This window comes from Caretta caretta, chromosome 1 (assembly GCF_965140235.1).
Source record: "Caretta caretta isolate rCarCar2 chromosome 1, rCarCar1.hap1, whole genome shotgun sequence".
NCBI lineage: Eukaryota > Metazoa > Chordata > Testudines > Cheloniidae > Caretta > Caretta caretta.
The window spans coordinates 316138592-316153323 of NC_134206.1; the positions used below are offsets into that span (position 1 = coordinate 316138592).

Genomic DNA, 14732 nt, shown 5'->3' on the forward strand with positions numbered 1-14732 from the left:
CAAGAAGTCCACTTCTAGGGTGAGGATATTGTCATTAATATGGTCCCTGAAAAGGGATCAGGGCAGGGGACATGGATGAGGTAGCGTAGTGAACTCAATTGTATAGTCATAGTGGATGACATCCAGGACCTATGTGTCCACTGTTATTGCACTCCAAGCTGGTAAAAAGGAGTGCTAGACGACTCTCGAAGGGAGAGGGTTGGTTGCATGGTGGTAGGCACGGTGATGGTTGACGACTCTCTAGTGGCACTCAAATGTCATTTTTGAGAGGTTTGAACATGAGATGAGGAACATTGTGAAGGTGGGCCCCGAGGATGGGATCCTTGCGTCTTCTGGCACTTATGAGGAGTTTTATATGACCTCTGGTGGAAGAACTGGGGAGTCCTGAACCAGAGTCTAGGCGGCGGGCAGTAGAATTTCCTTTTGGGTGCAGGTGTATAGCTATCCAGTGATTGTAATGTGGATCTGGAATCCTTGAAGGAATAAAGGGAATCATCGGTCTTCTGATTAAACAGATGTGACTCATCAAAAGAAAGGTCCCCAATGGTTTTCTGCACTTTCTGGGGAACCTGGATGAGTGCAGCCATCAATCTCTCCTCATGACAATACCAGTGGCCATTGAGTGAGACAAGGTATCTGCTGCATCTGTAGCCAACTGTAGCGCCATTCTAGCCACCAGCTTGCCCTCCTCCAGGATAGACTAGAAACATGCTTGGTCTTGCTGAGGCAGCTTGTTGGCAAAGTCCACCAATTTACTGTAGTTAAGAAATTCATATTTGGCCAGCAAGGCCTGGTAGTTTGAAATCTGAAATTGGAGGCTTGCTGAAGAGAAAACCTTGCATCCCAGAAGATCCAAGAGTTTGCCCTCATCTTTCGAGGTGGAGCATGTATTTTGCTGTCTGGATCGTTCTGTTGCTGCTTGCACCACAGGGGAATTGGGTGAGAGGTTAGAGAAAAGAACTCTGACCCTTTAGCTGGAATGTAGTATCTCTCCTCTGCCCCCTTGAGGGTAGGCGTGCAAGTAGCTGGGGTATGTCAAACTGTTTGAGCTGGTTGGAGAATGGCATAGTTAATGGGTAGAACAACCCTGTTTGGAACTGAGGAATGAAGGATGTACAGGAGCTGATGCTGCTTGTCCTGTACTTCCTCCAGTGGAATATACTGTTTGCCTGCCACCCTTCACAGGAGTTCCTGAAACTGGAAAAAAAAAGTCATCTGGAGGTAAGGGGGAGGCTGAAGGACTGCAGCATCTGGAGAGGATAATGAGAAACACTCCTGTTCCGCTGGTACCATCAGAACTGGACTGAGTGGTTCATCCTCCATAGCTTGTTTGGAGCATCTGCCTGAGGGTGCCCTAAATAGAGATAGGAGCTAAGCTTCCTTCGTAGAATGAGTGGGTTCCAAGGGTGGGTACTGGGGCCAGGACCCCCAATAGGGCCAGCAAGACTGATCTGGCAGATGGTGCAGAGCGCCACATGGAGAGGGCAACCAGCAGCTTCCATGCTGCTGAAGGGGAGGGTATTGCCACACCACTGGTGGACCTTTCATGTAATTGTACTAACAGCAGTGAACAGGTGGCTCTTGTGCCCTGTCGGAATCAGCCGACTATAAGAACTCAGATCCTGGATCCAGTGGTGGTACTATCGAAACCGATGGAAGAAACAGTTCTGGGCAAATTGTCAAAACCCAAGATGTTTAGAAACAGTCCCAGGCCCAAGATGTTTCTCTTTCCCCAGTTCTTGTTTATACTGCAACAGATACATTTCAACAGGTACATTGTCATGGCAATACCCCCAATGCTATTTCCTTATCTGGTATTTCTCCATCTTTCTCATATTTTTCACAAACAGCTCTGGATGGCTTAAAACCTCAAATTCTCGTTTCGGTTATCAACATGCAACTCAAGTCAAACACATGTCATCCACACTAGGCCTATAACATATTACATGGATATATGGATTATGTATGGATATATGTATCCCAACACCTTGTGTCAACATTACCCATTCTATACTGAAGCGGAGCACTGTCCCCGAACCGGCGGATCCTTGATCTTAAGGGAGGCTGACACTGCAGGTGTGCATGGCTTGGTACCAGCAGATCTGTTGGTCTGTGCAATTTTTTGTCATGTTTGTGTGCCTTGGAATGCTGCCACTTCTCTGTGACTGGAACTCATGGAAGGCACATCATCGTTTGGCTTGGAGGAAGATTTACTGCCAGGCTTATGTGCATGCTTCCTTACCTCCCAACTAGGCTCCAGCACGGGGTCTGTAGATGCAGTACCACTGGAGCTGGAATTAAGCTCTGCAGCCAGAGAAACACTCCTGAGTTTCTCAGGCCAATGTATGGGGTGGGGTGTTCCTTGGCCTGGTTTTGACTTCAGACTCGTGGCAACCTCCATGAGGTGCTTCTAGAGGTGATGAGCCTGGTCTTCCTGGGTACGGCTTGGGAAGGACTTGCAGATATTGCACCTGGATGAAATGTGGGCTTCTTCCAAGCAGCAGAGGTAGCATTGGTTCGTGTCACTGACTGAGAATGAACGTGGACGGGAGGCACAGATCTTGAAACCTGGCATCTTTGTCATAATCTGTGTGTCGGTGCTGGGGAGTGGGTGGGAGGGGGAAGAATGGGAAAACAGATTCCCCCAAAGTCCAAATCCTACTAAAACTGCTACTAAAAACTAAACTATGAAGAAACAGCAAAAACAGTAGACTAAAACTAACTATATATAAAATTTCTAAACTTCTTTTCTTTAAAAGTGCATCAAAGAGGAGAGGACACTAACAGTTCCAACTCAGACCATGCAGCAGTGAGAAGGAACTGGAGGCGCAGTGACTCTCAAAAAGAATTGGTGATATGGTGTATAATCCATGGAACATGATCTCCCAGTGTGATGCTGTGGCCAAAAAGGGCTATTAATGTGATTGCGGGATATATAAACAGAATAGAGTTGGAGTAGGGAGGTTATATTACCTGTATTTGGCCCTGGTGCAACTGCTACTGGAATTGTGTCCAGTTCTGGTGACCACTTTTCAATAAGGATTTTGAAAATTTGGAGAGGATTCAGAGAAGAGCTACAAGAATGACTGAAGGATTGGAAAACATAACTTACAGTGAGACTCCAGAAGCTAAATCTATTTAACTTATCAAAGGGGGAGACCTGCTTGCAGTCTGCAAGTACCTACATGGGACAATAGACATTTGGTAACAGATGGCTCTTTAAACTAGCTGACAAAAGTATGACAGATCCACTGGTGACTGCAAGTTCAAGCTAGACACATTCAGACTAGAAATAAAGGTGCACGTTTTTAACAGTTAGGATAATTAATCACTGGAACATCCCACCAGGGGTTGTGGTGGATTCCCCGCCACTGCAGATTTTAAAATCAAGACTGGATATTTTTCTAGAAAATGTGCTCTAGTTCAATCACAGCTATAGGACTTGAAGCCAGAATTATTACAGGGAAATCCTATGGCCTGTGTTATGTAAATCAGACTAAATGATCACAAAGGTCTATTTATGAAACCTTAAAAATCAAAAACAGTGTCTACATGCTATGCTCTGGTTTAGCCAAGAGTTATTGGGCTGGATGCAGGAATTAATGGGTGAAATTCTGTGGCCTATCGGACTGAAATATAGTTGTCCCTTGTGGCTTTAATCTTATATGAATTTCAGATTTTCCCCATATGTATTATATTGAAAAGCATGACATAGGTCACTGCCTTGTAAAGGGCCATCAGATTGCATGAACCACTGATCAGATCTATTATCTATTATAGCAAGACTGCCAGCTGTTTGCTTACTGAAGTGGGAAACAAAAATAAAACAACCCACAAATTTTGGTAGTTTTAAAAAAATTAAAAGAAAACAGTGAGGTGACTATAAGCCTTGTACTGCTTGTTATGGGAATACCTTTAATCAAAACCTTTGTTTAAGGTATATGGGCAGTCAGAAACCCAATAAATGAAACTGTAGGCAGTCCAGGCTGGATCATATTGTTGTTTACAGTATTTCTTAATCCTGAAAGGAGCTGCACCACTAAGTTTTCATAAAAATCACTAGATAGCTACAGTTGAGGTTATTTTTGTACACCAGGCTTTATTATTTAAACATTAGTCAGTAAATTTCTAAACACTCTTTATCTCACTTATACAGGAAAATAAGCCATATATGTTCTCATATTTTGCCTGTAAAAAAAAAAAATACTTAATGCAGGTCATTCTCATAGGGATGGATTTTTTGAACACTGTTTTTCCAAAACAAAAAATTAAAGGTTGTTTCTTGGCATAACTGCTGCAGTGTTTTTCCACCTTTATTCTACAGTGTATAACTTTTATCGCTAAGTAACCCTTGTAATCTTTAGCTGACATCTTCCAAACTACATTCTAATTTCCTAGCCCCAAATCATTAAGCTGATCCTTTCTGTGAAAGTGCACTAGAAGCCATCTAGGTTATCTGCTTGCATGGGATTATTGGCTGTATTAAAAACAAAAAAAAGTTAGAGGTTGCCTAAAATGTAATGCTTTATGTCACCACTTCCTTTCTCTCGTTAATATGAGAACCTGGACAAAGCCCAAGTGCAGCACAAAGCTATGAGTTTCATAAATATAGTACCTCTATTATAGGTTTTTGTGATATTTCAGCCCAAAGAGGCTAAGTCACCTTCAGAAGCTACAGATTTGTTACAACAGGTGAGAGCAAGGAAAAAAGCCTTTTGGAAACCAATAGCTTTCTTCAGAGAAAAATGCCAGAGACTAAAGAGAGGGGAAGAAGAAGAAGAAACAGAAATCCTTGAAACATTGTAAAAACTATTCTTTTGATATAAAACTTTCTCAGAAGTCTGGATTGAAATACTTGCCTGGGTCTGAACCGATACTACATGAACTCAGAGGATTGCAGGGCACTGAATAAAAGACATTACAAAATCGTAGACTATTACAGATACAAAATTAAACGTCAGATGGGAGAAATTCAACATTAGTTCCTGGTTCTTTTTAGCTTCTGTTTTGAGAAGCCAAAAGGATAATGGTACATTACAGTATGCATAAACTTTAGGTATTTATACTCGTTTGGTACAAGACTGAAGATAGTATAGCAACTTTACCTTGACGCACAGGATTTTGAACTTAAAGTTGTTTGTAGTTAAATAAAAAAAATCCCCTTAAAGTTTAGGAATACAAACTATTTAGAAAACAATGCTGAAACTAGAGGTTCTGAGTTTCTGTTTTGGATCAAATGCTTTTCACACATTCACTTTCAGATGGAAAAGTCTTCGGGTCACGCCCTGAGCACTGGAAGTCGTATCTATGGATTAAAGTTAAAAAGTAAAAGGGAAAAATAATTACAAATGGTGAAGTAGATCCAACCACCCTCCTGTGAATAAGAAGGTGCTGGTTTAGATAAAAAGTTAATTCCTGTATAGTAAATCTAGTATCTTGCTTAAAAGGGGCTCACAGTTAGCTTAAATCACATTCTTTAAAAACTGTTCTCCCTTAGTTAAGTTGCCATCATCTTAGAAACCTTAGAAATAGATTTTCAAATCAGATTTTTAAGTTATTGGTATGAATGCTCAACAAGCAGTCAGCCAATTTGTTTTGATACACAAAGCTCTGTTTGGGTGCTTAGCTTTTAGGCACTCATTGGAATATAATGGCCTTGGTTCACTTATAATTTTTTGATGTACCTTTTCCTATTTGTAGGTCTCCAAAGGCCATACTTAATGGCTTAGAGGAAACTTAAAAAAAAAAAAAAATCTAGTTCCCCAAATACATGTGCACAATTCTGATAAGTTACAATATAGTCTATATAACTTAGAATTTGATAATTAACACATATGGGAAAAGAAACGCTTACATCTCAGTAACAACACCTTCTGAATATGGAAACAGATGTTCCTGTATTTATCATACCCTTATTAGAGTCTGTATCTGTTTAGAAACACACACAATAAGTTGCCCCCACACTTAAGCATACTGAAGAAGCAGGCACTCACTGTTGCAGAGATTTCAATTCAGAAGGCAAATCGCAACCTACATAAACTCCATTTGCTAGGCTGTATTCCAAAAGAGCGCTGAAACAGGGATCCTACCAAAAAAAGTTATGTTTAAATACAGTAGGGCAGTTAGAATTAATTTGTGTATTTCAGAGAGTATTAACAGGTGATGCAAGCGTACAGGAGACCTAAATTTATCTGAATAAATTATTGGTCAAAAAATAGAACCTGCAGACTGGTTAACAGAAGGTAATTAAATAATGTTGCTGTCTTTAGCTGGAATTTACATTTTCTACAGATAGATTCGTATGTGCTCCTAAAAGTATTAGAAGTTTGTGAAACACTGCATTCTGGAAAGGCACACTAACCTTATTTTTTTGATTCACTATAAATGATGAACCTAATACACACAGGAAGATAGTGATTCTAAATACACAGAATTCTTATTAGCTGTAGTCCTCCTCATTTCCTTACCTGGAAATGAAAGTGTTTTGGTCCATCCTCTCATCTTGGTCAACATGGATTTACAAATCACTATTTTGTGGGTAACAATCATGTTGTTTAGGTGTCAGAGTAGCAGCCGTGTTAGTCTGTATTCACAAAAAGAAAAGGAGTACTTGTGGCACCTTAGAGACTAACCAATTTATTTGAGCATAAGCTTTCGTGAGCTACAGCTCACTTCATCGGATGCAAGTGAGCTGTAGCTCACGAAAGCTTATGCTCAAATAAATTGGTTAGTCTCTAAGGTGCCACAAGTACTCCTTTTCTTTTTGTGAATACAGACTAACACGGCTGCTACTCTGAAACCTGTCATTATGCAAGGCACTGCATTTAGCCGTATGGAGTGGAAATCTATCAACTTCATGAAAAAACTCGTACAGATACAGACAGACATCTTCCTTTCCAAATGCAAACAGATGGACATCATACCAAAAGGAATGCATCCGATGAAGTGAGCGAAAGCTTATGCTCAAATAAATTGGTTAGTCTCTAAGGTGCCACAAGTATTCCTTTTCTTCATGTTGTTTAGGTTGATTTGGATGCATTGTTAATAGCTTGTTAGATTCCCTTTAGGCTTAGTATTCCCAAAATAATCCAAGGACTCTTAGGGCTTGTCTATACAGTGTCTAAATCCACACCAGCTGGGGTGAGAACTGTAATACGCACCAGCTTGTGTCATGCACTAACTGACCTGTGTAAACTCTGCTGGTGTGCACTAAAAGTTCTATGCATGTTAATGCAGTTCTGTTCAAAAATGGGACTGGTGTGAACTAAGACACACTATAGATAAGCTCTAAGAGCACTCGGATTCTTTTGGGAAGATTAAGCAAAAAGAGAATCTCTCTAACAAGATTAACAATGCATCCAAATTAACCTAAACATCATGACTGTTACCTACAAATATATTGATTTCTAAATTATAAATTCATATTGACCAAGATGAGAGGAGGGACTAAAACACTTTCATATCCAGGTAAGGCTGCGGATGGTAACTTAAAGAATGATGCTTCACACGGATTTTCTCCATCTAAACATATCTAGAGTTTCCCTATATGGAAGGGAAGATTGTCAACAGGATGGCTTAGACTAAGAAAAATTCTGACTGTCCTACTTCTACGTATTTGCTTACTCTTAAGTCCTTTAGAGATGCAGAAGACATGGACAAAAAGAGCTAAATATTCTAAAGACATTAAGTGATATCTAAAAGTATTTTGACATTGTGGATGACAATGCCCATTGTATTTCTTAGGACATGGAAGTCAATAGCTGTTGTACTAACATATAAAGAGTCCCAGCGCAACTGAAACCACAAGCTGAAAAGTCAAAAATATTGCATATAAATTCCTCTCTCTAACTGTCCCTTTAGTCACAGATAGGAACACAAATTTAAATAAAGGAGATGGCTGTGCACTGAAAAAACTAAATACAGGAAACTAGAATCAGTATGCCAAGGTTCCATCTTGGTGGCATCTCTGGTTTCTAGGTGAAATTTACTCAGTTTACAAGTAAAAACTCCTTCCTCCCCCAACCAGGGCCGGCTCTAGGCACCAGCAAAACAAGCAGGTGCTTGGGGCGGCACATTTCTAGGGGTGGCATTCCGGCGCCAGCCATGCCGCCCCTAGAAATGTGCCCCTGCTGCCCCAGCTCACCTCCACTCCGCCTCCTCCACTGAGTGTACCACCGCCACTCTGCTTCTCCCCCCTCCCTCCCAGGCTTGCCGCACCCCCCCCCCCGCTCACCTCCGCTCCGCCTGCTCCCCTGAACGCGCTGCCTCTCCCTCACCTGAGAGGGAGGGGGAGAAGCGGAGCGACAGCATGTTCCGGGGAGCAGGCGGAGCGGAGGTGAACTAGGGCCAGGGGTTGTATGGGGAGGGCGGGGGGGGGCAGGAAGTAATGCAGGAGGGAATGTGGCACGCCCGGGGGAGGAGGTGGGGCCGGGGATTTGGGGAAGGGATGGAGTTGGGGCGGAGCCAGGGGGGCATGAAAAAAAAAGCGGGGGCGGCCAAAAATTTTTTTTGCTTGGGGTATAGCAAAAATCCTAGAGCCGGCCCTGACCCCAACTGCCCATCCTCCAAACTCCCTCTGGGATCTGAAAGTCAGGCCAGACTCTTTCACACTTATGCATCACCACCATCAGTAGGAGATTATACATGCCAAATTTTGACTTTATTTTACAATTGTGCAACCCTACTGAAAGCAACATCCAATGGAACTTCTGCACGTGAGAGCAGAATTTGGCTCCACACTTAAAACAATAAATATGCTAAAAGAGAATCCAGCTCACAAACCTAGCACTGCAGAACAATGCAGCTAACATGAGTAAAAAAATTACTACTTGACTTTTAGTGACATTTCACTAAAGTCAAGAGATAATGTGCCAGCTATGCATAGGGACAGGTATGTGTTAGGTTAGAAGGTGCCATTTTAATCACTTTTCAAACCAGAACTACACTAAAAGAAAGCAGTGCTCAACACTGTTTTGAAAAAGTTTCATATAAAGGAGAACCAAGAGTCATTGTTCTTCACACCAAGTAAATAAAAACTCAAAAAAAAAAACAAAAAAACAGTTCATAGCCCCAAAATACCATACAAAGACTGCATACACACTTCTGTTTTTTTTTTAAACAGCGAAAAAACAAAAATACCACCTTACTTTTACAAGTACATGAGGATTTCCCACCATAATAAGCAAAGCCTTGGGTCTGGTAATTGCCACATTAAATCGTTTTGCATTAGAGAGGAATCCCAAGTAGTATCTATCATCATCAAATGAACCCTCATTCGATCGTACCTAAAACGAATAGACAAAAAGCAACAGTCAATAAGTGAGACGGAAACTCATCAAAATATACTGCAGTCAAAAATTGTTTTCTTTCCTACTGTAGTAAGGATGGATCAGAGAAAACATATAAGTACAACTTCACCCCGCCAACTATGTTGCCACTCTAAATATCCCCTACACAAGGCAAGTTCTCCAGATGAGACTGTTCAAGGAGAATGGTGTGTAAAGTGGCCCCAGTGAAGCAGCAATCAGGGGTGCCAATCCTAATTCAGAATGAGAAATTAGTAGTACATATCTTAATGAAGAACGCCATCTTAGAACATTATTTAATTTTATTGGTGAAGGTAGGTAATGCTCCAGAGAAGTTCTAATTGATCAACCCACAGACTAAGCTACTGTATTTGTACATGGAATAGTATTGCACGCTTCCTTACAATGCCCAGACATGCTTCAAACCTAACATGGAGGGACCACCTTCTTCAGACAACTGGTACTCTGGGACCACAACTTATCACACTTCATGTTGTTTCCTTGTTCTCTCCCAGTATGTTATATCCACCTATTGTCTCCTATTTAGATTAGGAACACTTCAGGGCAGAGACCTTCTTCACCTGTGTGTGCACACACATGCACCCAAGCTCAATGGGACCTTATGGTTAGGTTCCTAGCATGGAACTCAAGAGCTGGGTTCAAATACCTGCTCTACCAGACTTGCTGTGGGCAAGTCACTCATCTCTGTACCTCAGTATCCTCACAGGTGTGCTGGGAGGATAAATATGTTAAAGACTGTGAGGCACTCATACTACGGTAATGGAGCTAAGATCAAGATAAGTACTATCACAATACAAGTAATATGGCCTGGAAGCATTAGATTTTTATCGGTAAATGTTAATAAACGTCGATCTCACCATACAGAAACCAGTGAAAATGTATTTCCATCAATAATTGACAGTCACAGCTTGGTAAAGAAAGAAAAAATGATGCTTGAGAAATCAGAGTTTGATTTAAGGCTATATACTTTGCATATTTTGACATACGATACTGAAATTTGTGTTTTAATGGTTACGAGGCTTTAACTTTCTGAATCACAAAATCTACTGTCATTAAATAATTATCGTCTGATCCCCCTCATAATTTTCTGCAACTCTGAAATTTTAAATTGATAAACATTAAAAAAAAGCTTAAAAATAAACAGATTATTCATCAAAACTATATAAAAAAAATCAAAATTCTGCCAAGCCTACAAATTTACAAGGTGATAAGATAGTTCAGTCTCCATGCATGTTTGGTGTTGGTGCTTTTGGATAGACTACCGGCAAAGGTATCAATTGAGGCAGTGACTCTGGTCATGTGCACTCCTCTCATTAGGAAGTGGGCTGAATGTTAACTTTCATATAAATCAAATAGCTGTAGACAGGTTCATTATCATAGCGATTAAAAGTTTTCTCCTCTATAGTTACTAGCTTAAATTTACACAATTTTCAATTCCCCAATTTATGTTTAAATGTACTCGAAGTTTGAAGTAAAAAAAGTCATACCCTTGTGTAAAATAAATGAGGCAATTGTTACAATATAAATGTAAATATTTACCAACTACTACAAAATGATATCTGACATACTGCAGTATTTGCCTGTACTTAGAAAATGAAGTAGTATCTTAGGTGCTGTGATACATAAGTGGTAGATAAAAATACGTTGCCTTTTAAAATGGTGATTACTTTGTATAAAAAACATTGCACTTTTACATACTGTCGATATGATGATCACCAAGTACTCCTGTCCTTGAAACTCCTCTACAGAACCAACTTTAATATCCATCAAATCAACATTTCGCAGAAGAAACCTAATTTTTTCTACCTATAAAACAAAAATATTTGAAGGAATTTGTTTTTAGATTAAATAACTAGTATCTTTCATACAAAGTGTATCAAAAATAGAACCTAATGTAAAAATTTTTATACCTCTCAAAGTGTTTGCATCTGGATTGAGAGCAAATGTTCTAACTGGGAATGATTAACAAGAGCTTTTAGATTAAGTACAAAGTTCACATGGGAAAGTGTCATACCTGTTGCCAAACTAAGGGTATGTCTACACTACAAAATTAGGTCGAATTTATAGAAGTTGGTTTTTTAGAAATCGTTTTTATATATTCGAGTGTGTGTGTCCCCACAGAAAATACTCTAAGTGCATTAAGTGCATTAACTTGGCGGAGTGCTTCCACAGTACCGAGGCAAGCATCGACTTCCGGAGTGTTGCGAAGTGGGTAGCTATCCCACTGTTCCCGCAGTCTCCGGAAATGAGATTAAAAAGTTCGTGGTTCTTTTCCTGTCTACTTGGCCAGTGCATCTGAGTTGAGAGTGCTGTCCAGAGCGGTCACAATGGAGCACTCTGGGATAGCTCCCGGAGGCCAATACCATCGAATTGTGTCCATAGTACCCCAAATTCGACCCGGCAAGGCCGATTTAAGCGCTAATCCACTTGTCAGGGGTGGAGTAAGGAAATCGATTTTAAGAGCCCTTTAAGTCGAAAAAAGGGCTTCATAGTGTGGACGGGTGCAGGTTTACATCGATTTAACGCTGCTAAATTCGACCTAAAGTCCTAGTGTGGACCAGGGCTAACGGGTAAAGTACCCAATAACACAGTTTAGGTACGATTAGTTGTCTATGGACGAACTTAATCTCAACATTTTAACCAGCAACTGATATTTTTTCAGTTTCAAATTAGTTCACACTTCTTGGCTTTTTCCTCACATTAATATAGTTTCTAAGAAATTTTGTAATGTTGAAATTCTTATGGTGTATTTAGCTACTATCCAGTCTCTCCACAATTTTCTCAACTGCTTCTGTAAGTAGACAGAAGACCAACTGTGATAGATCTGGGGACATTAACGTGGGGGAGAGAAGCAGAATGTGTCCTTTTTCATTACTGCTAGCTTTTTATCTGATAGTTTAATAGCATATTAAATATGATTGACAGTACAACACATAATGCGACTAGGAAAGCAGTCCAAAGTTTGCAATAGTTTCTTGCAATAAACAGCACTAGCAGTGAATCAAAAATATGAGTTTAAATTCAGAAACTTATCACTTATAAGCATCAGAATCAGACCTGTTTACGATATGGTGTAATCACTCCAATATCAGTCACCGACACTGCATTGTTAACATGTTTTGCAAGAAGGCAACAATAACGCATTACTTGAACTGCTTCTGTAGGATTAAACCAAGAGGGGTTGTGTCCTTCACGTGTTTCAGTGCCCTGCATTAGGAGAGAAGAAAATAAAGATCAGACACTGAGAGTTGTTGCAAATTTAGTGATAAATACCTGCTGATTATCTTCTTAATACTTAGGAGTTGGTTTGGAAAGAAGTCAAATTATACAGCAATGTCGGCTAATTTGATTAAATGTATCTACATAGTCTAGAATTAGACTGAGGAAAAACAAACAGGTCCTTCTCCAATTACTGCACTTCCAAGCATATGAAATTTATGTTACTAAAGAAGAAGAGTCTCCCACCTATCAAATCTCCCTTAATTCCCCACCCCCATTGTAGTAAGAATATTTTACATACCTTTATGCCATGAAAAATTAGTGGAAACCCCTTCCTCGGTAATTTTTCCCAACCCAACAAAGAAGTTACTACTGAAGTGTCTGCACAAACTTCCAGCTCTTTATGATAAAACAGTTTAGAGGGCAACGCAAGCAATGTAGAATGTGATCTGTAATTCTTCAAAAGTTTTGTAACCTGCAAGGACGAAAACTCAAAATCCATTAAATGAAATTGCACGCATACCACATCCTGCAATTCTTGTCTCCTTCTCCCAGCACAGAGAAGATTATTGTCTGCTCTTTTCTCTAACCCCTTCACCTGCCCCAGTGACCCCATCCCATCACCTGATCTCCTCCACAGCTACTCTCATCCTCTCACTCTTTTCCTTAATCCCTCTCCCTCACATCTAACTCTTTTCCCCGACAATACAACCATACTTAAGTCTCTCCCATCTTAAAAAAACCAAACCAAACAAAAAACCTCTTAACCCCATTTGCCTCTCCAACTACCCATCTCCCTTTTGTCTCTAAGTTCACTGAATGTGCTATCTACAGTCACTGTCTGGAGTTCCTCTACTTCAGCTGTATCCTAGACCCTGTTCTAATCCAGCTTATGCCTCTTGTACACCACTGAAACCACTCCTCCTAAAACCTCTAATGGCCTCTTCCTAGCTAAAGCTCAGCACCAATACTACATCTTCATGCCCTTTGGTCCATCAGCCCTATTTGACATTATCTACCACACTCCTCTTCCTGAAATATTGTCTTCCCTGACTGTCTTCTTTTGGTCCTCCTCCTACCTCTAATTGTTCCTTCAGCATGTTCAAGAATCCTCTTTCTCCCTCCAACTTTCTGTGAAGGTTCCTGTGAAGGTCTCTGTCCTTGGTCCCCTTTTCTTCTTCTACAACTTATCTGAGTAATCTCATCCACAGACACAAATTCAGCTACCATCTCTAAGAAGACAACTCACCGATTCGTGTGTCTACTCCAGACCTGTCTTCTTCTAGCCATATTAAAAAGTCAACCTCTCTCTGTGAGATCTCCTTGTGGATGTGTAGCTGCCAGCCCAAGTTGAATATGGTTAAAAACAGCTTCTAATAATCCATCCCAAGCTCTCGCCACTACCTCCTCTCTCAATTACTGTAGACAACTTCACCATCCTCTCACTCACATCAATAACCGGTGTATGATTTTTTACTCTGCCCTTTCTCTAGGTCCTCATAGGTCGTATCTATATCTTACCTAAGATAAGGACTTGCCTATTCATCTACACAGCCAAAACTCTTGTCCAAACTCTCGCCACCTTAAATCTTGATTACTGCATTAAGGTTCTTTTCCATTAAGAATGCTGCTGCTAAGATCATTTTCCTAGACCATAGCTTTCTTTTGGGCCCGTCCCCTGGCTTCCCCTTCTCTACTGTATCAAAAATAAGTTTCTTGTCTTCACTTTCAAGGACCTTCACAGTCAAACCCCATCCTACCTATCATCTCTTATTCCTGATCAAGCTGATGCTCCTCCCGAATTGGTCCATGATGCCAGCTTCCATCACTCACTTGTTACATTTTCAAACAACCACCTTCATGCTTTCTCATGTGCTATCCCTTGGGCTTGGGGGGCTCTTCTCCTGTAAATATCTGCACAAACTACCCCATCGTTAACCTTTAAATCCCTCCTCAAAATGCTCCTTTGCTGCGATGCCTATAGAAAACTTGACTATGGTTAGGCTGCTGATGTGCAGAGATCACTGCCTATCACACCAACTCCTTGTACTCCCCCATCTATCTACATCTATCTGTTGTCTCATCTTATTCTTAGATTATAAGCTTATGAGGGCAGGGATCGGTTTGGTTTGTACTCCACTTTGATGAATGGGGTCCTGGTCTATGACTAAGGCTCGTAGGCACTAT

The 14732-nt window shown here is 40.6% G+C and overlaps 2 protein-coding genes across 3 annotated transcripts in view; one reads left to right on the forward strand and one right to left on the reverse strand.

Annotated features, from left to right (window-relative positions):
• LOC125630644 (transcriptional regulator QRICH1-like) overlaps positions 1 to 14732 on the forward strand; it is a 65591-nt gene that overhangs the window by 44536 nt on the left and 6323 nt on the right. The gene's annotated exons all lie outside the window — the stretch shown is intronic.
• The window catches only part of MOV10L1 (Mov10 like RNA helicase 1), an 84422-nt gene continuing 73693 nt past the window's right edge, over positions 4004 to 14732 (reverse strand). For both annotated transcript variants that reach the window (XM_075124471.1, XM_048836842.2), the window contains exons 22-27: positions 12847 to 13020; positions 12384 to 12533; positions 11025 to 11132; positions 9147 to 9284; positions 5994 to 6085; positions 4004 to 5305 (exon numbers count right to left, since the gene is read on the reverse strand). In XM_075124471.1, the coding sequence (XP_074980572.1) occupies positions 5233 to 5305; positions 5994 to 6085; positions 9147 to 9284; positions 11025 to 11132; positions 12384 to 12533; positions 12847 to 13020 (735 nt within the window). In that variant the 3' untranslated portion in view covers positions 4004 to 5232. The remainder of the gene's footprint in view (positions 5306 to 5993; positions 6086 to 9146; positions 9285 to 11024; positions 11133 to 12383; positions 12534 to 12846; positions 13021 to 14732) is intronic.